The sequence below is a fragment of the Thamnophis sirtalis genome, unplaced genomic scaffold, assembly GCF_051295495.1.
Source record: "Thamnophis sirtalis isolate CommonGarterSnake01/CBP01778 unplaced genomic scaffold, rThaSir2_p1.2 scaffold_8, whole genome shotgun sequence".
In the NCBI taxonomy this organism is placed as follows: Eukaryota; Metazoa; Chordata; class Lepidosauria; order Squamata; family Natricidae; genus Thamnophis; species Thamnophis sirtalis.
In genome coordinates, this window is record NW_028261388.1 from 3,150,426 (window position 1) to 3,177,959 (window position 27,534).

At 39.8% G+C, this 27,534-nt stretch overlaps 2 protein-coding genes across 2 annotated transcripts in view; both read left to right on the forward strand.

Moving 5' to 3' along the window:
* The first annotated feature begins 909 nt into the window (after positions 1–909).
* LOC148044265 (uncharacterized) lies at positions 910–1,791 on the forward strand. The gene has a single exon (XM_087722023.1). It carries the CDS (start codon positions 910–912, stop codon positions 1,789–1,791), a length of 882 nt encoding a protein of 293 aa, XP_087578149.1.
* Positions 1,792–7,428: 5,637 nt separating this feature from the next.
* Positions 7,429–27,534, forward strand: part of LOC148044266 (glycerophosphodiester phosphodiesterase 6-like) — a 39,253-nt gene continuing 19,147 nt past the window's right edge. The window contains exons 1-6 of the mRNA XM_087722025.1: positions 7,429–7,626; positions 8,895–8,998; positions 10,415–10,508; positions 13,027–13,086; positions 14,609–14,707; positions 26,108–26,206. Of these exons, the coding sequence (XP_087578151.1) occupies positions 7,429–7,626; positions 8,895–8,998; positions 10,415–10,508; positions 13,027–13,086; positions 14,609–14,707; positions 26,108–26,206 (654 nt within the window). The remainder of the gene's footprint in view (positions 7,627–8,894; positions 8,999–10,414; positions 10,509–13,026; positions 13,087–14,608; positions 14,708–26,107; positions 26,207–27,534) is intronic.

Sequence of the window (27,534 nt, forward strand, 5' to 3'; positions counted from 1 at the left end):
AAGAGAAGGACCAGGGGAGACAGGATAGCAGCCTTCCAACATTTGAGGGGCTGCCCCAGAGAGAAGGGAGTCAAGCTCTTCTCCAAAGCCCCCGTAGGCCAGACAAGGAATAATGGATGGAAACTGATCAAGGAGAGATTCAAGCTGGAAATAAGGAGAAATTTTCTGAAAAAGAGAGCAATCAACCAAAGGAATAGAAGTTGCCTTTGGAAGTTGTGGGAGCTTCATCCCTGGAGGCTTTCAAGAAGAGACTGGACTATCATTTGTCAGAAATGGTGTAGGGTCTCCTGTTTGGGTGGGGGTTGGACTAGATGACCTACAAGGTCCCTTCCAACACTGTTCACCTGTTCAAAACCTACCTGACGGTCAGGCCATATGAAAAAATTCAAAAGCAGTTGGGATATGCTAAGTGTCAAGCCTGCAGCCATCTTTTTTCTGGATCTCTGGCCTGCCACACTTTCTATTGTTCTACTATGCATTTACTATTGTGAGAAAATGGGATTGTATGGAGTTAGATGCTATGTAGTCATAACAACATTCTTTCTAGAAAACCAAGGTCATCTTTTGTCTTTGCATCTCTGCACCTGACCGGAGCTGAATGGGTGGAATCTGCCAGCGTGGCAGTGGAAGATTGGACCATGGGATGGGACTTGTGGGTAGGGGGGGGGGCAAGATCTTGAACTTTCAACTGGGTGGGGAAAACTGGGAAGCTTTCAGATTCAGGTTTTCCCAGATATGCCAACATGGCTCTCTTAATAAATTGGAAGTTTGAGGAATTCTTTGCCTAGGACTCTGATTTAATTTTGGATGCTATTTGGAACTCTATGATGCTTACTCTCCCTCTGCTTGTCCCTCAGCTGTGAACTCAAGAGGAGCGGCGACAGATTCAAGGTTTTTTCTCCCAGCCCCATGGAGAAATCCGAAGCGTCCCACCTTATGGACATCCAGGAAGCGTTGAAGAGGGAGCTGTGGGACCTTCGGGATAAAGCGGCCAACCTCGACCTCGAAAACCAAGAGCTGGCGACGGAGATGAAGCACATGAACGAGGAGAACAAAGGCCTGGAGGAGAAGGTCCACTGCTTCAAAACCATCGTGGAGGACCTGGAGAAGGAAGAGGAAGAGCTGCAGGAGATGCTCCGGGAGCGGGAAGACACGCGCGTCGCCCTGCAGGCCCAAAACCAGACCTTGGCGGACACCAACCGGATGCTCTGCTCCAAAATCCAGAAGGTCTCTAACCAGCTGGTCAAATTCCAGGAGTCCAAAGCGGTTCGGGACCAAGGCATGCTGAGGATCAAGCAAGTGATGGAGCACATCGTGGGCTATTTCAAGCAGCTGGAGGCGAAGATCGAGACCGCCAAGCGCCAGTACGAGGACGAGAAGAAGCAGTGCACCGAACTGTCGCGCACGGCGCTGGAGCTGGAAGAGATCTGCAAGGCACTGGAGAACCAAGTCCTGGCTCTGGAGGAGCAGCTGGAGCAGTCCCCCTTCGGCAGGATGGAGACGGGCACCGGGATGGAGGGTCCTTCCCTGCTCCAAGAGATGGTGCAGGCCAAGTTGACCCAAGATTCCCGAGGCCTACAGAAGACTTTCGTCGTCGTCCTCTCCAAAGGGACTTGGGTGTTGGTGGCCATGATCATCGGCCTGGCATTCTCCAACGCCTTGCTCTTCCTGCTTGGCAAAGACTTGGAGGTCAGGAACCATCTGCTGACCTTGGTGGACAGCCCCAAGTGGGTCTCCAAAATCTTGACCCCGTATCCTCTCCGGAAGCAGAGCGGCTTGCGACCGTTTTGACGCGGGATCCCGTAGGGAGACTGTAGAAAGCTAGTAAATAAGCGTGTTGGGGGGGGGGGAATAAGGACGCTCTCTTGCTACCTCGGGACATGGGATGTATTGCCTTAATTTCGATAAAAGTAAAATAAAATCTTTTAACTCTGGTGCAGTTTTACGCCCTACGTCCCTCTCTGTGAATGTGTGTTTGTCCTTGCTATTTCGTAAGCCGTGATCATTTTGTCCAAGCCGGGTGGTAGATGCTACAATTTGGCACATACGGTTAGTTTGCAAGATATATTTTTAAAGGGAGTGTGTATCACGGGATGATTGAGCTCTTAGCTAAAGTAGCTGTTTGATAAAAGACCATTTATTGAGGAAGGAGAATATTTCTAGCTCAGGGTTTAAATGTGGGGTCTTTGGTGTCAGCGTTCCAAGTATCATGTAGAATTAAATCAGAATCAAAGGCAAAACGATCCTTAAAGTTCCAATTTAATAAAGCAGACATCTTAGGCACATCTGTGTTAATCTCAATACTGGAAACGACATCAGAATTCCACCCAGTTAAAAGTTCATGATCTTGTCCCCACACCCACAATCCATCACATGGTCCAATCTTCTTCTTCCACGCTGGCATCCACACCCAGCTGCTTCCGGTCAGGTGCGGAGACAAAGGATGACCTTGGCTTCTAGTAAAGAATGACAACAATACATTCCACAATCCTACTCCTGTCTATTCCCCCCTCCCATCAACTATACTAACGAAACAGCATAATGAAATAAGAGAAAGTGTGGCAGGCCAAAATTCTAAAAGGAATATAATTGCAGGCCTGACACTTGGTGCCATCTGAGTTTGGTTGCTTTCTTGCCGACGTTTCATGACCTAACTAGCTAACATCATCAGCTATGTTGTTAATTGATGATAGTTTGGGTAATGAAATGTTTGTAAGAAAACCACCAAGCTCAGAGAGCACCAAGGACCTTACAGTTGTTGTCCTCCTTTCCACAAATCCCTCTCCCTTCTAGCACTGATGATGTTACCTACTTGGGTAATGAAATGTCTACGAGAAAACAACTACACTCAGAGAGCATCAAGGACCAGAGGGAGTATTCAGTAGGTTCTGACCAGTTCTGGAGAACCGGTAGCGGAAATTTTTGAGTAGTTCGGAGAACAGGTAAATGCCACCTCTGGCTGGCCTCGCCCCCATCTATTCTCTGCCTCCCAGCTGATCAGAGGGAATGGGGATGTTGCAGTAACCTTCCCCTGCCACGCCCACCAAGTCATGCCACACCCATCAAGCAACACCCACAGAACTGGTAGTAAAAATGTTTGAATCCCACCACTGCCAAGGACCCTACAGTTGTCATCCTCCACTTCCTCCACTTCCCCCCTCACTCCACAACCCTCACTCCCTTTGAGCACCGATGAGGTTACCTAGTTGGGAAATGAAATGTTTGCAAGAAAACAACCCATCTCAGAGAGCACCCAGGATTCCTTAAGGTCATTGATATTGTCATATTTGGCTATGACAGGAGGAAAAAAAGTTGCTTTTTGTTCTGACCCCCCTCTTCACTCGTTCACAAATGACAGTCAGACAGAACTTCAAAGGAAATATCTTTATCAGTCCCAGCTCAAGCTGGCTGCAAGCCCAAAAATAAACGTAGATAAAGTCTCTGGCAAAAAGTTACACAGCAAAAGCAAAAACAAAAAGCTCTTACAGCAAACCAGGTTGACAGAAAGCAAATCACTTATCCAAGTGTCTCTTTGAATCTTGAAACGATGAACCACACACGACGAACGACGAACCACGAACGAACGTTGACTTTTGCAACTTAGGCGTGGCACCATCCGTGCAACAGCTGCTCATTATTCCTGCATCCCGACGCAACTCACAGCAAGCTGCTGCTGAGTCACAACACTTTTAAAAACGATTGACACAGACTGACACAAATAACAGCATGACAAAGTGGTTGGAAGAGCTGCAGGAAACATTTATTAAGAGTCTCAATCATCTAGGGCAGCGGGGCAGCAAACTGTGGCTCCGGAGCCGCATGTGGCTCTTTCCTCCCTCGGCGCCACAATCGGCGCCACAATTTGGAGAGGAGCTTCCAGTGGGGGGGGGGGGGGAAGAGAAGCACAGTGCGCCAGGAGAAGACTCTATGGCAAGGGGAGGGTTTTCCAGTTGTCTCCACAATTGATAGGGCTTCCGGTTAGGACAGGTAGAGGAAAAAGGCCGCCGCGCTAGGAGTAGACTCTATGGTAGGGGAACTGAGCTTCCGGTTAGCTCCAGAATTGAACAAGGGGCTTCCAGTTTGGACATTTGCGGCTCCCAGTGTTTTCTTTTCCATGGGAAACGGGTCCAAATGGCTCTTTGAGTCTTTAAGTTTGCCGACCCCTGGCTTAGGTCAGTGGTGGCGAAGCTTTTACTCACAAACGTATTTGCTTATGTGCATGTGTAGAAAAGAGGCTTTTTAGACTGTCGTGCTCAAGATCTTAATCTCATCTCTTTATAGATAGTCCTCCACTTACAATTGTCCGTTTAGTGACCATTCAAAGTTCCAATGGCACTGCAAAATATGACTTATGAACGTTTTTCATTGATAGGACCATATGTGCTAATCGTTCCCGACTCTAGGGGGCGGTGCTCGTCTCCGTTTCAAAGCCAAAGGGCCAGCGCTGTCCCAAGACGTCTCCGTGGTCATGTGGCCGGCATGACTCAACTCCCGAAGCTGCATGGAACGCCGTTCCCTTCCCACCAAAGGTGGTTCCTGTTTTTCTACTTGCATTTTTCTACCTGCTTTCGAACGGCTAGGTTGGCAGAAGCCGGGACAAGTCACGGGAGCTCCCTCCGTTACGCGGCGCTAGGGATTCGAGCCGCCGAACTGCCGACCTTTCTGATCGACAAGCTCAGCGTCTTAGCCACTGAGCCACCGCGTGCCTAGAAAGGTTGTAAAAATGAGGCAAAACTCACTTAACTGCCTTGCTCAACAGTGGAAATTTTGGACTCGATTGTGGTGATAAGGCGAGGAAAAAATTCCAGCTTTGGAGTGATGGTCCCAGTATGGATTCCCAGTTGCTTTACAGAATGCAAACACGGTTGGGTTCACATTAAAATTTAGAGTGAATTAACTTCTCCCCGTCACAATTCCAAAGAAAGAACAAAACAACGAAGGAGAAAAAAAGGGGGGAATAACAGAAAAAGAATAAAAAAATAAATCCAGAGCAAGACAGAGGGTCCTCGACTTACGACCACAATGAAGATTGTTTTCCCCCCATTTTACGACCTTTCTTGCCATAAGTTGTTAAGTGAATCCCTGAAAATAGCAAGCCCTTTGTTGAGTGGATTTGGCTTCCTCCTTGTCAGAAAGTCGCAAAAATGGATCGCGTGACACATACCCCTTGGGGATACCGCCACCGTCATAAATACGAACCAGTTGCCAAGCGTCCAAATTTTGATCCCGTGACTATGGGGATGTCACAGAAGTTGTAAGTCCCTTTTTTTTTGTAACCTTGAAAGGTTTGTAAGTTGAGAACTCCCCGTGTTATTTCACGCAGGCAGGAAAGAGATTCGGATGTGATTATGGTTTATATTTTTACTGTTATTTATTCTCTTACATACAGATTATAGATATACATTGACATAATTATTCTTTTTCTTTGCCATTCTTATATTATTATTATCCCATTTGGAAGGTTATAAGGTATAGTTTAAAATGCTTTGCTTACCATCTTTCGCACCTGCTAAGACACCACCTCATTTTCTCTTTCTTTTCTCCCTCCCTTCCTTCTCTACTTCCTTCCTTCCTCCTCTCTATCCCCTTCCTTCCCTTAACTCTCCCCTACTCCTACCCTTTTTCTTCTCCTTCCTACCTTCTCTCCTTCTCTTTCTTTCTCTTCCTCCCTCCTCTCCTCCTTTTTCTCTCCCTTCTACCCACCTTCCCTTACCTTTCTTCTTCCCTTACCTCTCCACCACACTTCTTCTTCCTCTCCTACTTTCTCTCCTTCTCTCCCTCTCTCTTCTACCCTCCATTCCTTTCCTTTCCTTCGTCCCTCCATTCTCTACTTCCTTCCTCCCCTCCTTTCCTTCCTTCTTCCCTTCCTTTCTTTTTCTATTGTTATAGGTGTCTCTTTCAGATCCCAGTTCATGTTTTCTTGGGGATGGTATTTCCACACACCCAACTTTGTTTCATATCCTTTCCTTTTTTCTTTAGGATTCTACAGTCTATTTTCCAGCTATCATCCTGATTTGGATTCACAAATCTTGGGATGTGATTACGGGAGAAGGACACTGGGATTTGACTCGGAACAAAGGACGGCCATGGGAAGAATGTTGGAGCTTGAAAAGTTCCGTGGCAGTTAAAGATTATCCAGAAAGTTTCTGGAAACAGAAAAGTGGAATTTCTGGCAAGCAGGTAAGCTGAGCCGAAGAGACAAAGAAAGCAAAACCAGAGCTGATTTTTCAAAGGTATCTTTGTGAAATCAAGTGTTTTTATTCTGGTTTTAAAAATATCCCCGTTCGGTTTCCATCAATATTTTATTTTATTTTTTTAGAAAAAGGCTGAGAAACTCTGGGAGTTGAACGTCCACAGGTCTTAAAGTTGCCAAGGTTGGAGACCACTGGTGTAGGGTCTTCTGCTTGAACGGGAGGGGGATGTGTGCGTTGGACTAGATGACCTCTCAGGTCCCTTCCAACTCTGTTAATCTGTTATCAGCGCTGTGCCAACCCAGATGCCCGTGTTTTATGGGCAACAACACAGAGATACATTTTCAAATGAAAATAAAACAAGACTGCACGCAAAACGAAAACGAAAACAACCCACGAAGGGAAGTGAAATAATGAAATGAACGACGACAGAAGCTGAGAATAAATTTACCGCTACATTGGTCTCGTTTCCATTGACAGACCCACGCAAGGAAAAAATAAAAGACCAGGCGGTAAAATGAAACAATGAAAGAAAACCGAAGAGCAGAAACTTAAAAAAAAGAAGAGAAATTTGTCTTGTTTCAATTAAAGAGACAGGCAAAGAAAAATAGAAACAGACAATTGTTGGAAGAAAATGTCCTTCTGAGTTCAGTTCCAAGTGCGGGGAAAGAAACTGGAAACATGGAGGCTTCATCGTGGGAGTTGAAGTCCACAGCTTTTCTTTTTGCCAATTTTGGAGAGTCCTGGTCTAGATAGATTGAGACCAGGGTGAAGAAATGAGTCCTCCTCACATTCCAACTTTAAAACCTGTGGACTTCAACTCCCAGAATTTAAGACTTAATACAATACAATACAATAGCAGAGTTGGAAGGGACCTTCGAGGTCTTCTAGTCTGCCTAGGCAGGAAACCTTATACCGTTTCAGACAAATGGCTATCCAACGTCTTCTTAAAGACTTCCAGTGTTGGGGCATTCACAACTTCTGGTAGCAAGCTGTTCTACTGGTTAATTGTTCTCACTGTCAGGAAATTCCTCCTCCGTTCTAAGTTCTAACTTGTGGACTTCAACTCCCAGAGTTCCTAAATCAGCCAAACTGGCTGGGGAATTCTGGGAGTTGAAATCCACAAATCCTGAAAGTTGTCAAATTTGGAGAGCCCTGAATTAGGGGATGAGCTCCGGGTCTCTTCTCCATTCCTCTCTGACTTTTTTGTTGGATTCATCTTCCAGGCGACCTACTGATGGAGAACTCTCCTACCCACGACAAGAAATCCAGGTTGCGGCAGTTCATGAAATCCACGTCAAGAAATCTAAGTTGTGGTTTGCTCAAAAGCTGTAAATACAAAGCCTTCATTTCTTGCCTGATTGGCTTATATACCTGCCAGTGGCAAGACCAGAACCGCAAAAGGATTAAACCAGGACTCTGGTGTTGCAATCAGGTACAATGATAATTTTCCTCTCTCCTCAACAGACAGCTGGATTTAATGGACAGTTGGATTTAACGGACAGTTGGATTTAACAGACAGCTGGATTTAACAGACAGCTGGATTTAACGGACAGCTGGATTTAGCAGACAGCTGGATTTAGCGGACAGCTGGATTTAGCGGACAGCTGGATTTAGCAGACAGCTGGATTTAACGGACAGCTGGATTTAGCGGACAGCTGGATTTAACGGACAGCTGGATTTAGCGGACAGCTGGATTTAACGGACAGCTGGATTTAATGGACAGCTGGACTTAATGGACAGCTGGATTTAGCAGACAGCTGGATTTAACAGACAGTTGGATTTAGCAGACAGCTGGATTTAACAGACAGTTGGATTTAGCAGACAGCTGGATTTAACGGACAGCTGGATTTAACGGACAGCTGGATTTAAAGGACATACATTTTAATCCCCCTTCTGCTTAGTGCTATAAGTGGGCATTTTGCTTGCTTTTTCTTCTTTTTATGAAGGGGAGCAACCTTGGAAAACTAAATGTTTCCATGGGGTAGCCTCCACAACCTTCATTTCAGGTAGCACAAATGTTGCTATTAAAGTCTAGTTGTCATGCTGTGAGAGGGATCTTGGGATCAGTGGACAACTAAATATGAGTCGGCAGCCAAAAAAGCCAATGTAATCCTAAAATACATTAACAGAAGGATACAATCAAGATCAAGGGAGGTACTAATACCGCTCTGTAAAGCCTTAGTAAGACCACACCTAGAGTACTGCATCCAGTTTTGGTCACCACACTATAAAAAAGGTGTTGAGACTCTAGAAAGAGTGCAGAGAAGAGCAACCAGGATGATGAGGGGACTGGAGGCTCAAACATACGATGAACGGTTGCAGGAACTGGGCATGGCTGGTCTAGGGAAGAGAAGGACCAGGGGAGACAGGATAGCAGTCTTGCAATATCTGAGGGGCTGCCCCAGAGAGGAGGGGGATCAAGCTATTCTCCAAAGCCCCCAAAGGCCGGACAAGGAATAATGGATGGAAATAGACCAAGGAGAGATTCAACCTGGAAATAAGGAGGAATTTTATGACAGTGAGAACCATCCACCCATGGAACAGAAGTTGCCTTCAGAAGTTGTGGGAGCTTCATCCCTGGAGGCTTTGTCAGAAACGGTGTAGGGTCTCCTGCTTGGGTGCGGGGGTTGAACTAGATGACCTCCAAGGTCCCTTCCAGCTCTGTTAATATAAACATTCTTTTTTCTTTTTTACTTGCAGGGAGAATGCATGTATTTTTCCCTATTGGTTCTGGCATTTAGCTTTTCCTTCGTCTTCTTGTATATGTGGGGAGAAGCCAGGAATGACTACAACAGCTTCGATTGGTAAGTGTCCTTAGCAATAGCAGTAGCAATAGCAGTAGACTTATATACCGCTTCATAGGGCTTTCAGCCCTCTCTAAGCAGTTTACAGAGTCAGCATATCGCCCCCAACAATCTGGGTCCTCATTTTACCCACCTCGGAAGGATGGAAGGCTGAGTCAACCCTGAGCCGGTGAGATTTGAACCGCTGAACTGCTGATCTAGCAGTAGCCTGCAGTGCTGCATTTAACCACTGCGCCACCTCGGCTTAGCGCTACTACAAGTAGCCCTCAATGCACAGCAGTTCATTTACTGACCACTCAAAGTTACAACGGCAATGAAAAACGTGACTCATGCCCAGGGGTGGGATTGAAAAATTTTATCAAGCAATTCTCTGCCCGGTTGTTGGGTGGGCGTGGCTATGGTGGGCGTGGCCTACTCTGCCTCCTGCATCATGGGGGGGGAGGGAAAATGGGCCCGTTTCCGGACTTCTGGAACTTCCGGGAGGTCCATTTTTCGCCCCCCCAGAACCTCCGCACAGGCCCTGCCCTTATCTGACATGATTAACGGGCCACGTGGAAACTCCTGCGAGGGGTGGGAAGGGTTGGGCGTGGCCAGCCAGTCCTTCAACTACCAGTTCAGTGAATCAGATGTAAAATTAGCATACAGTTCGCCTGAACTGGCCTGAACTGGCTGAATCCCTCCCTTGCTCGTGACCCTTTTTCACAGTTACAACCTTTGCTGCATCCCCATAATCATGTGATCAAATTTCAGATGCTCGGCAAACTCGTTCATACTTATGACACTGCTGTGTCCTGGGGGTGGGTTCCGGCTACTGCTACTGCTGGTTGGCTCATGGACACACCACACGCATGCTTGATGCACGCTACGCGCACATGTGCAGTCCTTAAAACCTGATGCATGCGACGCGCACATGCGCAGAAGCCAAAACCAAGATGGTGGTGCCTACGGTGGCAGGGAGAGAACCAGTTTGGGGCGTGGCAGGCCTGGGTCCCGGCTGATTCCAGTCACCCAGGCCACCAAGTTACTACATATTCATCCGAACTGGGCTAAACCGGTAGGAGCCCCCCTCTACTGTGTCCCAAGGTCACATGACCCCCTTTCTGACCAGCTAAATCATCGGGGAAGAAGCCAGGTCAATAAGGAGAAAGGTCCTGACAGTGGGGACAATTAACCAGTGGAACAGCTTGCCACCAGAAGTTGTGGGTGCTCCAACACTGGAGGCTTTGAAGAAGAGATTGGACAACCGTTTGTCTGGAATGGGATAGGGTCTCCTGCTTTTAGTAGGGGGTTGGACTAGATGACCTCCAAGGTCCCTTCCAACTCGGTTATTCTGCTTGGGAAGGAGAAGCGAAGCCAGTTGCTACCGAACAACGAATTCTTCCTCTACGTGTCGCCCGTCCCTTGACCTCCTTTTAGGTACAGCTTCATAAATCTGGGCTACTGGTTTCACTGGTCGACTTTCCTGCTGTTTCTGGCGGTCTTCGTCTTCTCCTACCTCTTCTTCTTAATCGTAAGTTTGTCGAAAGGGCTTGCCCCAAAGACGCCGGATCCGACTTGAGTGAAAGGTGTGATTGTGGGATCTCGCGTGCAAAAAATCTCAGGTGGGAAGAGACTGGCGCTCAGAGGCAGAGGCTCCGTTTCCCAAGGCAGGTGGGAAAGAGCAGGTTTGCGCACGTGAAGGGGCCCATTAAACTGATTTATTGCTAAAAGCGGCAGGCCCCCCCAAACGTTCTGGGCATCCGGTTGGAATGACCCCCCCATCTCCTTGAGGCTCTGATGGTGGACGGTTTCCAGCTGAAGGGAATGTGATAGGGTGAGAATGCTCCTGGGAGGGCCAGGGGAGGGACAGGATGTCAATGGACGGACGGATGGACGGATGGACGGATGGACGGATGGAGGGATGGAGGGATGGACGGATGGAGGGATGGACGGATGGACGGCTGAACGGCTGGATGGACGGATGGATGGATGGACGGATGGACGAATAGATGAATGGACAGATGGACAGATGGACAGATGGATGAATGGATGGATGAATGGATGAATGGACGGATGGACAGATGGATGGATGAATGGATGGATGGATGGATGGATGAATGGACGGATGGACGGATGGATGGATGGATGGATGGATGGATGGATGGACAGATGGACGGCTGAACAGCTGGATGGATGGATGGATGGATGGATGGACGGATGGACGAATAGATGAATGGACGGATGGACGGATGGACGGATGGATGAATGGATGGATGGATGAATGGATGAATGGACGGATGGACGGATGGACGGATGGATGAATGGATGGATGGATCGATGGACGGATGGACGGATGGACGAATAGATGAATGGACGGATGGATGAATGGATGAATGGATGGATGGATGAATGGACGGATGAACAAATGGATGGATGAATGGATGAATGGACGGATGGACAGATGGACAGATGGACGGATGAATGGACAGATGGACAGATGGACGGATGAATGGATGGATGGATGGATGAATGGATGAATGGACGGATGAACAGATGGATGGATGAATGGATGAATGGACGGATGAACAGATGGATGGATGAATGGATGGATGAATGGACGGATGGACAGATGGACAGATGGACGGATGAATGGATGAATGGATGGATGAATGGATGAATGGATGAATGGATGGATGGATGGATGGATGAATGGACGGATGAACAGATGGATGGATGAATGGATGAATGGATGAATGGACGGATGGACAGATGGACGGATGGACGGATGGATGGATGGATGGATGAATGAATGGATGAATGGACAAATGGATGGACGCATGGATGGATGGATGGACAGATGGACGGCTGAACAGCTGGATGGATGGATGGATGGACGGATGGACGAATAGATGAATGGACGGATGGACGGATGGACGGATGGACAGATGGATGGACGGATGGATGAATGGATGAATGGATGGATGGATCGAGGGACGGACGGACGGATGGACGAATAGATGAATGGACGGATGGACGGATGGATGAATAGATGAATGGATGAATGGATGAATGGATGAATGGATGAATGGATGAATGGATGGATGGATGAATGGATGAATGGACGGATGGACAGATGGACGGATGAACGGATGGATGGATGGATGGGTGGATGGATGAATGGATGGACGAATGGATGGACGAATGGATGGACGGATGGATGGATGGATGGATGGATGAATAGATGAAAATGGTAGCTATGACCACGGGATGGAAGTGTTTAAAACACGTGTTGCAACAGTGACAAAAAATTAGGAAGTACTGGTTGTATCTGCTACCTTGATTTTTTTGACATAATACCTCCAGATGTGGGATCCTTGGTGTTCTCTGAGCTTGCGTGTGTTTCTTATAGATCCTGATGATGTTACCTAGTTGGGTAATGAAACGTCTGCAAGAAAACAACGAAGCTCAGAGAGCACCAAGGACCCCACATTCCTCTTCCTCCTCCTCCTCCTCCTCCTCCTCCTCCTCCTCCTCCTCCTCCTCCTCCTCCTCCTCCTCCTCCTCCTCCTCCTCCTCCTCCACAAATCCTGCCTCCTTCTATCATTGATGATGTTACCTAGTTGGGTCATGAAAAAAACAAGGAAGCCAGATTCACTTAACAACCATATGACTAACTTAACAACTGCAGTGATTAATTTAGCAACTGTGGCAGGACAGGTGGCAAAATGAGCCAAAACTCACTTAACAAATCTCACTTAACAACAGAAATCTTGGGCTCAATGGTGGCCGTAATTCAAGGACTACCTGTATCTGATAGCAATGGTATTTATATCTGCTAACACCCAGTATCAATTTCTGAAATCCCTCGTTGAATGCCTCTTATGTCACGTTAAGTTATGAGGCTGAGGAGTGCTAGGGAAAAAGTAATCCCTATATTTATTTATTAATAATATTAATAATAAACTGTAAACTTTAATTAATTAAATTTAGTAGTACATGAATTACACAAAATGGTTGGCTACAACTAAGCATATGCCCTTATTTTACAGTTTATAGCAGTTTTACTACTGTGTGAAAGCCAAGAGTTGGAACTACACTGGTGTCATAAGGTAAATTCATTTAATTTCCTTCCAAATTGCCAATCTCCTTCCAGCTTGGGATAATCAGTCCTAAGGAATTCTGGGAGTTGAAGTCCACAACTCTTCAAAGTGTCAAATGATATGGTTGGCTGAGGAATTCTGGGAGTTGAAGTCCACAACTCTTCAAAGGGCCAAATGATATGGTTGGCTGAGGAATTCTGGGAGTTGAAGTCCACAACTCTTCAAAGGGCCAAATGATATGGTTGACTGAGGAATTCTGGGAGTTGAAGTCCATAACTCTTCAAAGGGCCAAGTGATATGGTTGGCTGAGGAATTCTGGGAGTTGAAGTCCACAACTCTTCAAGGTGTCAAATGATATGGCTGGCTGAGGAATTCTGGGAGTTGAAGTCCACAACTCCTCAAAGGGCCAAGTGATAGGGCTGGCTGAGGAATTCTGGGAGTTGAAGTCCATAACTCTTCAAAGGGCCAAGTGATATGGTTGGCTGAGGAATTCTGGGAGTTGAAGTCCATAACTCTTTAAAGGGCCAAATGATATGGTTGGCTGAGGAATTCTGGGAGTTGAAGTCCATAACTCTTCAAAGGGCCAAATGATATGGTTGGTTGAGGAATTCTGGGAGTTGAAGTCCATAACTCTTCAAAGGGCCAAATGATATGGTTGGCTGAGGAATTCTGGGAGTTGAAGTCACAACTCTTCAAAGTGTCAAGTGATATGGTTGGTTGAGGAATTCTGGGAGTTGAAGTCCATAACTCTTCAAAGGGCCAAATGATATGGTTGGTTGAGGAATTCTGGGAGTTGAAGTCCATAACTCTTTAAAGGGCCAAGTGATATGGCTGGCTGAGGAATTCTGGGAGTTGAAGTCCATAACTCTTCAAAGGGCCAAATGATATGGTTGGCTGAGGAATTCTTGGAGTTGAAGTCCATAACTCTTCAAAGGGCCAAGTGATATGGCTGGCTGAGGAATTCTGGGAGTTGAAGTCCATAACTCTTCAAAGTGTCAAATGATATGGTTGGTTGAGGAATTCTGGGAGTTGAAGTCCATAACTCTTCAAAGGGCCAAATGATATGGTTGGCTAAGGAATTCTGGGAGTTGAAGTCACAACTCTTCAAAGTGTCAAGTGATATGGCTGGCTAAGGAATTCTGGGAGTTGAAGTCACAACTCTTCAATGAGCCAAGTGATATGGCTGGCTAAGGAATTCTGGGAGTTGAAGTCACAACTCTTCAAAGGGCCAAGTGATATGGTTGGCTGAGGAATTCTGGGAGTTGAAGTCCATAACTCTTCAAAGGGCCAAGTGATATGGTTGGCTGAGGAATTCTGGGAGTTGAAGTCCCCAACTCTTCAAAGTGTCAAATGATATGGTTGGCTGAGGAATTCTGGGAGTTGAAGTCCACAAATCTTAAATTGGCCACGGGTGGAGACCCCTGCTTTAGATGGCCTTGAAAACAGTTGATCTGGAGGTCTCGGTTTTGCTGAAATCGCATCAACGGTGCCACTTAAATCAATAAATAATAATCCTCTTTGATCTCTTTAGCGCGTGGCCATCTTCACCCTCTTCCTCTCCGTCACCGGTTTAATGCTCATCACAATGTTTTGGGAACGTCAGTGGCATACGTTCTACTTGTCGTTTCAGGTAAGAAGAGAACTAAAATAATAATATTAAAAGTGGTAAAATCGATCTGGCTTAACCTATTTTCTTTTTGAAACAAACCCATTTAAACAACAGAGGGATAGAATCAAGATTATGTGAAGGGTTAATACCACTTTATAATGCCTTGGTAAGGCCAATACGGCATCCAATTTTGGTCGCCACGATGTAGAAAAGATGTGGAGACTCTGGAAAGAGTGCAGAGAAGAGCAACAAAGAGGATTAGGGGACTGGAGACTAAAACATATGAAGAACGGTTGCAGGAACTGGGTATGTCTAGTTTAATGAAAAGAAGGACTAGGGGGGACACGAGTTTTCCAATATTTGGGGGGCTGCCCCAGAGAGGAGGGGGGGTCAAGCTATTCTCCCAAGTACCTGAAGGCCAGACAAGAAGCAATGGGTGGAAACTAATCAAGGAGAGAAGCAACTTGGAATTGAGGAGAAACTTCCTAACAGTGAGGACAATCAACCAGTGGAACAGAAGTTGCCTCCAGAAGTTGTGAATGGCCCAACACTGGAGGTTTTGAAGAAGGGACTGGACTGCCACTTTTCTCAAATGGTCTAATCTCTCCTGCTTGAGCAGGGGGTTGGACTAGAAGACCTCCAAGGTCCCTTCTAAATCCTCTCGTTTGTTTCTAAACATTTACAAACCCTTTGCTTGATGATTTTTTTCAAGCCCCTTCCCAGGTATTGAAGCCAACCTGACTTCTCTGTAGTTTTTTTGGCCTCCTTCTTTTTAAAAGACTAGTTGATGACCTGGTATTTATTTATAGGGGGGGAAATGTCTGGACCAAACATAATTTCTAATGTTGGATTTTCTCCCTTACCAGAGGGAGTCCCCTTGTGGAATTACTGTGAAGCCATTACCATGGCAATTCCACTGAGCTGCACAGTAGAAGCCATTTTACGGCAGTACGGTACAAGCCATTTTACACCGGTACAGTAGAAGCAATTTTAAGGCACAACAGGCTGTATCTTAACAGAACACACACCCGAAGGGTAGAGCCATTATATATATATATATATATATATATATATATATATATATATATATATATATATATATATATATATATATATATATATATATATATATATATATATATATATATATATGTGTGTGTGTGTGTTTTTATTTGTGCTGATAAATAAATAAAGGAAGACTAGTATAGATCTATTTCAAGCTATTTAGCTCTCATCAGCTAGCCATATCCTTACTGGGATATGGCTAGCTGATGAGAGCTAAATAGCTTGAAATAGATCTATACTAGTCTTCCTTTATTTATTTATCAGCACAAATAAAAACACAAATATAACAAAGGCAACAGTAAAAATATTGGGTTTCTGTCTGGATGGACTCTTGTGACGAGCCTAATGACAGAGAGTGGAAGTGTGACCTTCCTCCCACACTTGGGCATACCAGGGGTTGTGACTTTAAGTATATATATATATATATACAGCAGGGCCAGTGGTGGGTTTCATTTTATATATATATAAAATCTATCATATATATATATATATATATATATATATATATATATATATATATATATATATATATATATATATATATATATATATATATATATATATATATATATATATATATATATATATATAGATTGATAGATGATAGATGATAGATAGATAGATAGATAGATAGATTAGATAGATAGATAGATAGATAGATAGATAGATAGATAGATAGATAGATAGATAGATAGATAGATAGATTAGATAGATAGATAGATAGATAGATAGATAGATAGATAGATAGATAGATAGATAGATAGATAGATAGATAGATAGATAGATAGATAGATAGATAGATAGATAGATAGATAGATAGATAGATAGATAGATAGATAGATAGATAGATAGATAGATAGATAGATAGATAGATAGATTAGATAGATAGATAGATAGATAGATAGATAGATAGATAGATAGATAGATAGATAGATAGATAGATAGATAGATAGATAGATAGATAGATAGATAGATAGATAGATAGATAGATAGATAGATAGATAGATAGATAGATAGATAGATAGATAGATAGATAGATAGATAGATAGATAGATAGATAGATAGATAGATAGATAGATAGATAGATAGATAGATAGATAGATAGATAGATTAGATAGATAGATAGATAGATAGATAGATAGATAGATAGATAGATAGATAGATAGATAGATAGATAGATAGATAGATAGATAGATAGATAGATAGATAGATAGATAGATAGATAGATAGATAGATAGATAGATAGATAGATAGATAGATAGATAGATAGATAGATAGATAGATAGATAGATAGATAGATAGATAGATAGATAGATAGATAGATAGATAGATAGATAGATAGATAGATAGATAGATAGATAGATAGATAGATAGATAGATAGATAGATAGATAGATAGATAGATAGATAGATAGATAGATAGATAGATAGATAGATAGATAGATAGATTAGATAGATAGATAGATAGATAGATAGATAGATAGATTAGATAGATAGATAGATAGATAGATAGATAGATAGATTAGATAGATAGATAGATAGATAGATAGATAGATAGATTAGATAGATAGATAGATAGATAGATAGATAGATAGATAGATAGATAGATAGATAGATAGATAGATAGATAGATTAGATAGATAGATAGATAGATAGATAGATAGATAGATTAGATAGATAGATAGATAGATAGATAGATAGATAGATTAGATAGATTAGATAGATAGATAGATAGATTAGATAGATAGATTAGATAGATAGATAGATAGATAGATAGATAGATAGATAGATAGATTAGATAGATAGATTAGATAGATAGATAGATAGATAGATAGATTAGATAGATTAGATAGATAGATAGATAGATAGATTAGATAGATAGATAGATAGATAGATAGATTAGATAGATAGATAGATAGATAGATAGATAGATAGATAGATAGATTAGATAGATAGATAGATAGATAGATAGATAGATAGATAGATTAGATAGATAGATAGATAGATAGATAGATAGATAGATAGATTAGATAGATAGATTAGATAGATAGATAGATAGATAGATAGATAGATAGATTAGATAGATAGATTAGATAGATAGATAGATAGATAGATAGATAGATAGATAGATTAGATAGATAGATTAGATAGATAGATAGATAGATAGATTAGATAGATAGATAGATAGATAGATAGATAGATAGATAGATAGATTAGATAGATAGATAGATAGATAGATAGATAGATAGATTAGATAGATAGATAGATAGATAGATTAGATAGATAGATAGATAGATAGATAGATAGATTAGATAGATAGATTAGATAGATAGATAGATAGATAGATAGATAGATAGATAGATTAGATAGATAGATAGATAGATAGATAGATAGATTAGATAGATAGATTAGATAGATAGATAGATAGATAGATAGATAGATAGATAGATTAGATAGATAGATAGATAGATAGATAGATAGATAGATAGATAGATAGATAGATTAGATAGATTAGATAGATAGATAGATAGATAGATAGATAGATAGATTAGATAGATAGATAGATAGATAGATAGATAGATAGATAGATAGATAGATTAGATAGATAGATAGATAGATAGATAGATAGATAGATAGATAGATTAGATAGATAGATAGATAGATAGATAGATAGATAGATAGATAGATAGATTAGATAGATTAGATAGATAGATAGATTAGATAGATAGATAGATAGATAGATAGATAGATTAGATAGATAGATAGATAGATAGATAGATAGATTAGATAGATAGATTAGATAGATAGATAGATAGATAGATAGATAGATTAGATAGATAGATAGATAGATAGATAGATAGATAGATAGATAGATAGATAGATTAGATAGATTAGATAGATAGATAGATAGATAGATAGATAGATAGATTAGATAGATAGATAGATAGATAGATAGATTAGATAGATTAGATAGATAGATAGATAGATAGATAGATAGATAGATTAGATAGATAGATAGATAGATAGATAGATAGATAGATAGATAGATAGATAGATAGATAGATAGATAGATAGATTAGATAGATAGATAGATAGATAGATAGATAGATAGATAGATAGATAGATAGATAGATAGATAGATAGATAGATAGATAGATAGATAGATTAGATAGATAGATAGATAGATAGATAGATAGATAGATAGATTAGATAGATAGATAGATAGATAGATAGATAGATAGATAGATAGATAGATAGATAGATAGATTAGATAGATAGATAGATAGATAGATAGATAGATAGATAGATAGATTAGATAGATAGATAGATAGATAGATAGATAGATAGATAGATAGATTAGATAGATAGATAGATAGATAGATAGATAGATAGATAGATAGATTAGATAGATAGATAGATAGATAGATAGATAGATTAGATAGATAGATAGATAGATAGATAGATAGATAGATAGATTAGATAGATAGATAGATAGATAGATAGATAGATAGATAGATAGATAGATAGATAGATAGATAGATAGATTAGATAGATAGATAGATAGATAGATAGATAGATAGATAGATAGATAGATTAGATAGATAGATAGATAGATAGATAGATAGATAGATAGATAGATTAGATAGATAGATAGATAGATAGATAGATTAGATAGATAGATAGATAGATAGATAGATAGATAGATAGATTAGATAGATAGATAGATAGATAGATAGATAGATTAGATAGATAGATAGATAGATAGATAGATAGATTAGATAGATAGATAGATAGATAGATAGATAGATAGATAGATAGATAGATAGATTAGATAGATAGATAGATAGATAGATAGATAGATAGATAGATAGATTAGATAGATAGATAGATAGATAGATAGATAGATAGATTAGATAGATTAGATAGATAGATAGATAGATTAGATAGATAGATTAGATAGATAGATAGATAGATAGATAGATAGATAGATAGATAGATAGATTAGATAGATAGATTAGATAGATAGATAGATAGATAGATAGATAGATTAGATAGATTAGATAGATAGATAGATAGATAGATTAGATAGATAGATAGATAGATAGATAGATTAGATAGATAGATAGATAGATAGATAGATAGATAGATAGATAGATAGATTAGATAGATAGATAGATAGATAGATAGATAGATAGATTAGATAGATAGATAGATAGATAGATAGATAGATAGATAGATAGATTAGATAGATAGATTAGATAGATAGATAGATAGATAGATAGATAGATAGATAGATAGATTAGATAGATAGATTAGATAGATAGATAGATAGATAGATAGATAGATAGATAGATTAGATAGATAGATTAGATAGATAGATAGATAGATAGATTAGATAGATAGATAGATAGATAGATAGATAGATAGATAGATAGATTAGATAGATAGATAGATAGATAGATAGATAGATAGATTAGATAGATAGATAGATAGATTAGATAGATAGATAGATAGATAGATAGATAGATAGATAGATTAGATAGATAGATTAGATAGATAGATAGATAGATAGATAGATAGATAGATAGATTAGATAGATAGATAGATAGATAGATAGATAGATAGATTAGATAGATAGATTAGATAGATAGATAGATAGATAGATAGATAGATAGATAGATAGATAGATTAGATAGATAGATAGATAGATAGATAGATAGATAGATAGATAGATAGATAGATAGATAGATAGATAGATAGATAGATTAGATAGATTAGATAGATAGATAGATAGATAGATAGATAGATAGATAGATTAGATAGATAGATAGATAGATAGATAGATAGATAGATAGATAGATTAGATAGATAGATAGATAGATAGATAGATAGATAGATAGATAGATAGATAGATAGATAGATAGATAGATTAGATAGATAGATAGATAGATAGATAGATAGATAGATAGATAGATAGATAGATTAGATAGATTAGATAGATAGATAGATTAGATAGATAGATAGATAGATAGATTAGATAGATAGATAGATAGATAGATAGATAGATAGATTAGATAGATAGATTAGATAGATAGATAGATAGATAGATAGATAGATAGATTAGATAGATAGATAGATAGATAGATAGATAGATAGATAGATAGATTAGATAGATTAGATAGATAGATAGATAGATAGATAGATAGATAGATTAGATAGATAGATAGATAGATAGATAGATTAGATAGATTAGATAGATAGATAGATAGATAGATAGATAGATTAGATAGATAGATAGATAGATAGATAGATAGATAGATAGATAGATAGATAGATAGATAGATAGATAGATAGATAGATTAGATAGATAGATAGATAGATAGATAGATAGATAGATAGATAGATAGATAGATAGATAGATAGATAGATAGATAGATAGATTAGATAGATAGATAGATAGATAGATAGATAGATAGATAGATAGATTAGATAGATAGATAGATAGATAGATAGATAGATTAGATAGATAGATAGATAGATAGATAGATAGATAGATAGATAGATAGATAGATAGATAGATAGATTAGATAGATAGATAGATAGATAGATAGATAGATAGATATAGATAGATTAGATAGATAGATAGATAGATAGATAGATAGATAGATAGATAGATTAGATAGATAGATAGATAGATAGATAGATAGATAGATAGATAGATTAGATAGATAGATAGATAGATAGATAGATAGATAGATAGATTAGATAGATAGATAGATAGATAGATAGATAGATAGATTAGATAGATAGATTAGATAGATAGATTAGATAGATAGATAGATAGATAGATTAGATAGATAGATAGATAGATAGATAGATAGATAGATAGATAGATAGATAGATAGATAGATAGATTAGATAGATAGATTAGATAGATAGATAGATAGATAGATAGATTAGATAGATAGATAGATAGATAGATAGATAGATAGATAGATAGATTAGATAGATAGATAGATAGATAGATAGATAGATTAGATAGATAGATAGATAGATAGATAGATAGATAGATAGATAGATTAGATAGATAGATAGATAGATAGATAGATAGATAGATTAGATAGATAGATTAGATAGATAGATAGATAGATAGATAGATTAGATAGATAGATAGATAGATAGATAGATAGATTAGATAGATAGATTAGATAGATAGATAGATAGATAGATAGATAGATAGATAGATAGATTAGATAGATAGATAGATAGATAGATAGATAGATAGATAGATAGATTAGATAGATAGATAGATAGATAGATAGATAGATAGATTAGATAGATAGATAGATAGATAGATAGATAGATAGATTAGATAGATAGATAGATAGATAGATAGATAGATAGATAGATAGATAGATTAGATAGATAGATAGATAGATAGATAGATAGATAGATAGATAGATAGATAGATAGATAGATAGATAGATTAGATAGATAGATAGATAGATAGATAGATAGATAGATTAGATAGATAGATTAGATAGATAGATAGATAGATAGATAGATAGATAGATAGATAGATAGATAGATAGATTAGATAGATAGATAGATAGATAGATAGATAGATAGATTAGATAGATAGAGATAGATAGATAGATAGATAGATAGATAGATAGATAGATAGATTAGATAGATAGATAGATAGATAGATAGATAGATAGATAGATTAGATAGATTAGATAGATAGATAGATAGATAGATAGATAGATAGATAGATAGATAGATTAGATAGATAGATAGATAGATAGATAGATAGATAGATAGATAGATTAGATAGATAGATAGATAGATAGATAGATAGATTAGATAGATAGATAGATAGATAGATAGATAGATAGATAGATAGATAGATAGATAGATAGATAGATTAGATAGATAGATAGATAGATAGATAGATAGATAGATTAGATAGATAGATAGATAGATAGATAGATAGATAGATAGATAGATAGATTAGATAGATAGATAGATAGATAGATAGATAGATTAGATAGATAGATAGATAGATAGATAGATAGATAGATAGATTAGATAGATAGATAGATAGATAGATAGATAGATAGATAGATAGATAGATAGATAGATAGATAGATAGATAGATAGATAGATAGATAGATAGATAGATTAGATAGATAGATAGATAGATAGATAGATAGATTAGATAGATAGATTAGATAGATAGATAGATAGATAGATAGATAGATAGATAGATAGATAGATTAGATAGATAGATAGATAGATAGATTAGATAGATAGATTAGATAGATAGATTAGATAGATAGATAGATAGATAGATAGATAGATAGATAGATTAGATAGATAGATAGATAGATAGATAGATAGATAGATAGATAGATAGATAGATTAGATAGATTAGATAGATAGATAGATAGATAGATAGATAGATAGATAGATAGATTAGATAGATAGATAGATAGATAGATAGATAGATTAGATAGATAGATAGATAGATAGATAGATAGATAGATAGATAGATAGATAGATAGATAGATAGATTAGATAGATAGATAGATAGATAGATAGATAGATTAGATAGATAGATAGATAGATAGATAGATAGATAGATAGATAGATAGATTAGATAGATAGATAGATAGATAGATAGATAGATAGATAGATAGATAGATAGATAGATAGATAGATAGATAGATAGATAGATTAGATAGATAGATAGATAGAGAGATAGAAAGATAGATAGATAGATAGATAGATTAGATAGATAGATTAGATAGATAGATAGATAGATAGATAGATAGATAGATAGATTAGATAGATAGATTAGATAGATAGATAGATAGATAGATAGATAGATAGATTAGATAGATAGATAGATAGATTAGATAGATAGATAGATAGATAGATTAGATAGATAGATAGATAGATAGATAGATAGATAGATAGATAGATTAGATAGATAGATTAGATAGATAGATAGATAGATAGATAGATAGATAGATAGATTAGATAGATAGATAGATAGATAGATAGATAGATAGATAGATAGATAGATAGATAGATAGATAGATTAGATAGATAGATAGATAGATAGATTAGATAGATAGATAGATAGATAGATAGATAGATAGATAGATAGATAGATAGATAGATAGATAGATAGATAGATAGATAGATAGATAGATAGATAGATAGATAGATAGATTAGGACATTAGCACTTCTTCAATCTCTTGGCCCTTTCCCTGTACTGCAACCCACACTGGTCTTGTCAGATGTCTGCCATTTTCCTTTCCATTTGGCAGGCTATGCCTCTCCTTTTTCACAATTCCTAACCCTCCTTCAGGTAGTCCTCAACTTACGACCACAATTGAGCCCAAAATGTCTGTCGCTAAGCAAGGCGGTTGTTACCTGAGTTGTAACCCCATATTTACAGCTTTCGTTTGCCACCGTTGTGTAGCGAATCCATTGAATTTTGATCACGTGACCACGGGGATGCTGCAACGGTCGTTAAGTGTGAAAAACAGTCATGTGTCACTTTCTAAGAACCGTTGTAACATCGAATGGTCACTAAATGAATGGTTGTAAATCGAGGACTGCCTGTAAAGTGTTTTTCCCTCCAGGGTTTCAATCCCTGGAATCCTTAGCAGTGGCGATGATGGAATGAAGATATTTAAAAAATTTTACGGAGTTCTTCCTTCCTTCCTTCCTTCCTTCCTTCCTTCCTTCCTTCCTTCCTTCCTTCCTTTCTTCCTTCCTTTCCTTTTTCTTTTTCTCCTCCTCCTCTTCTTCCTCCTTCATCTCCTCCTTCTCTATCTCCATTTCTTCCTCTTCCTCCTCCTCCATTTCCCCCTCCCCCTCCTCCATCCTCTTCTTCATCTTCCTCCTCCTCCCCTTATCTCCTTCTCCTCCTCCTCTTCTTCCTCCTCCATCTCCTTCACCATCTCCATCTCTTCCTATTCCTTCTTCTCATCCTCCTTCTTTTTCTCCTCCTGCATCTCCTCCTTCTCTATCTCCATCTCTTCCTCCTCCTCCCCCTCTTCTTCCCTCTCCTCCATCTCTATCTCTTCCTCCTCTTCCTGCTCCTCCATTTCCCCCTCCTCTCTCCTATCTTCCTCCTCCCCCTCTTTCCTCCTTCTCCTCCTCCTCCTTTTTCTCCTCCGGCATCTCCTCCTTCTCTATCTCCATCTCTTCCTCTTCTTCCTCCTCCCCTTCTTCCTCCTCCTCCATCTCTATTTCCATCTCTTCCTCTTCCTCCTCCATTTCCCCCTCCCCCTCCTCTTTTCCATCTCTTCCTCCTCCTCTTCCTCCTCCTCCTCCTCCATTCCCCCCTCTTCCTCCCTCCACATCTTCCTCTTCCTCCTTCTCCTCCTCCTCCTTTTTCTCCTCCTCCTGCATCTCCTCCTTCTTTATCTCCATCTCTTCCTCTTCCTCCTCCTCCTCTCTTCCTCCTCTTCCTCCATCTCTATCTCTTCCTCTTCCTCCTCTTCCTCCTCTATTTTCCCCTCCTCCCTCCTCTTCTTCATCTTCCTCCTCCCCTTTCCTCCTCCTCCTCCTTTTTCTCCTCCTCCATCTCCTCCTTCTCTATCTCCATCTCTTCCTCTTCTTCCTCCTCCCCTTCTTCCTCCACCTCCTCCATCTCTATTTCTATCTCTTCCTCCTCCTCCATTTCCCCCTCCCCCTCCTCTTCTCCATCTCTTCCTCCTCCTCTTCCTCTTCCTCCTCATTCATTCCCCCATCTTCCTCCCTCCACATCTTCCTCTTCCTCCTTCCTCCTCCTCCTCCTCCCCCCTTTTTCTCCTCCTCCTGCATCTCCTCCTTCTTTATCTCCATCTCTTCCTCTTCCTCCTCCTCCCCTCTTCCTCCTCTTCCTCCTCCTCCATCTCTATCTCTTCCTCTTCCTCCTCTTCCTCCTCCATTTCCCCCTCCCCCGCCTCCCTCCTCTTCATCTTCCTCGTCCTCCCCTTTCCCCTTCTCCTCCTCCTCCTTTTTCTCCTCCTCCATCTCCTCCTTCTCTATCTCCATCTCTTCCTCTTCTTCCTCCTCCCCTTCTTCCTCCACCTCCTCCATCTCTATTTCTATCTCTTCCTCTTCCTCCATTTCCCCTCTCCCTCCTCTTCTCCATCTCTTCCTCCTCTTCCTCCTCCTCCTCCTCCTCCTCCATTCCCCCCTCTTCCTCCCTCCACATGTTCCTCTTCCTCCCCCTTCCTCCTTCTCCTCCTCCTCCTTTTTCTCCTCCTCCTCCATCTCCTCCTCCTCTATCTCAATCTCTTCCTCCCCCCCCCTCTTCCTCCTCCTCCTCCTTCCTCCTCTTCCTAACAGGTGACAGCTCCTTTCCTTCACGTGGTTGCCATATTCACCATGGTGCTCTTGGCGTGGCCGGTGGCTCTGCATTTCTTCCGGGTACGTGATAAAGGTAGTGTATCTCCAGCTGAAAGTCTTTAGCCGCAGAAACAGATCTCCTATCTAAGCCCTTCAAGCGGATTCCTAAAACTTAGGAATTCCCTCGTGTTCCCTTGGGGCTGGTTGAAAGCAGAAGGGCAATTTTCCAAGAGCAGAGAGCTGCATTTGAGGGACAGCAATCTCACCTGTGCTACCTGGCCCTCTTCTCCCCCCCCCCCCCCGATTTATTTATGGCAGAAATGAAGCCTCCCTTGATGAAGGGCTAAAAGATTCCAAAAATGGTTGCGGGAACTGGGTATGTCTGGTTTAATGAAAAGAAGGACCAGGGGGAGACATGATAGCAGTCTTCCAATATCTCAGGGGTTGCCCCAAAGAAGAGGGAGTCAAGCTATCCTCCAAGGCACCTGAGGGTAGAAGAAGAAGCAATGGGTGGAAACTAATCAAGGAGAGAAGCAACTTAGAACCGAGGAGAAATTTCCTGACAGTCAGAACCATTGATCAGTGGAACAGAAGTTGCCTCCAGAAGTTGTGAATGCCCCAACACTGGAAGTGTTTAAGAAGATGTTGGATAGCCATTTGTCTGAAGAGGTGTAGGGTTTCTTGCCTAGGCAGGGGGTTGGACTAGAAGACCTCCAAGGTCGTTTCCAACCCTGTATTCTATTCTATTCTATTCTATTCCATTCCATTCCATTCTATATTCTGTTCTGTTCTGTTGTGATCTATTCTATTCTACTCCATTCCCATTCCATTCTATTCTCTATATTTTCTTTTCTATTCTATTCCCATTCCCATTCCATATTCTATTCTATTCTATTCTATTCTATTTTATTCTATTCTCATTCCCATTCCATATTCTATTCTATTCTCATTCTCATTCCCATTCTATATTCTATTCTATTCTATTCTCATTCCATGTTCTATTCTATTCTCATTCTCATTCCTATTCCAATTCCATATTCTATTCTATTCTATTCTATTCTATTCTATTCTATTCTCATTCCCATTCCCATTCCCATTCCATATTCTATTCTATTTCATTCTCATTCCCATTCTATATTCTATTCTATTCTCATTCCATGTTCTATTCTATTCTCATCCCTATTCCAATTCCATATTCTATTCTATTCTATTCTATTCTATTCTCATTCCTATTCCCATTCCATATTCTATTCTATTCTCATTCCCATTCCATATTCTATTCTATTCTATTCTATTCTATACTCATTCTCATTCCATATTCTATTCTATTATCATTCCATGTTCTATTCTATTCTCATTCCTATTCCCATTCCATATTCTATTCTATTCTATTCTCATTCCATGTTCTATTCTATTCTCATTCCTAT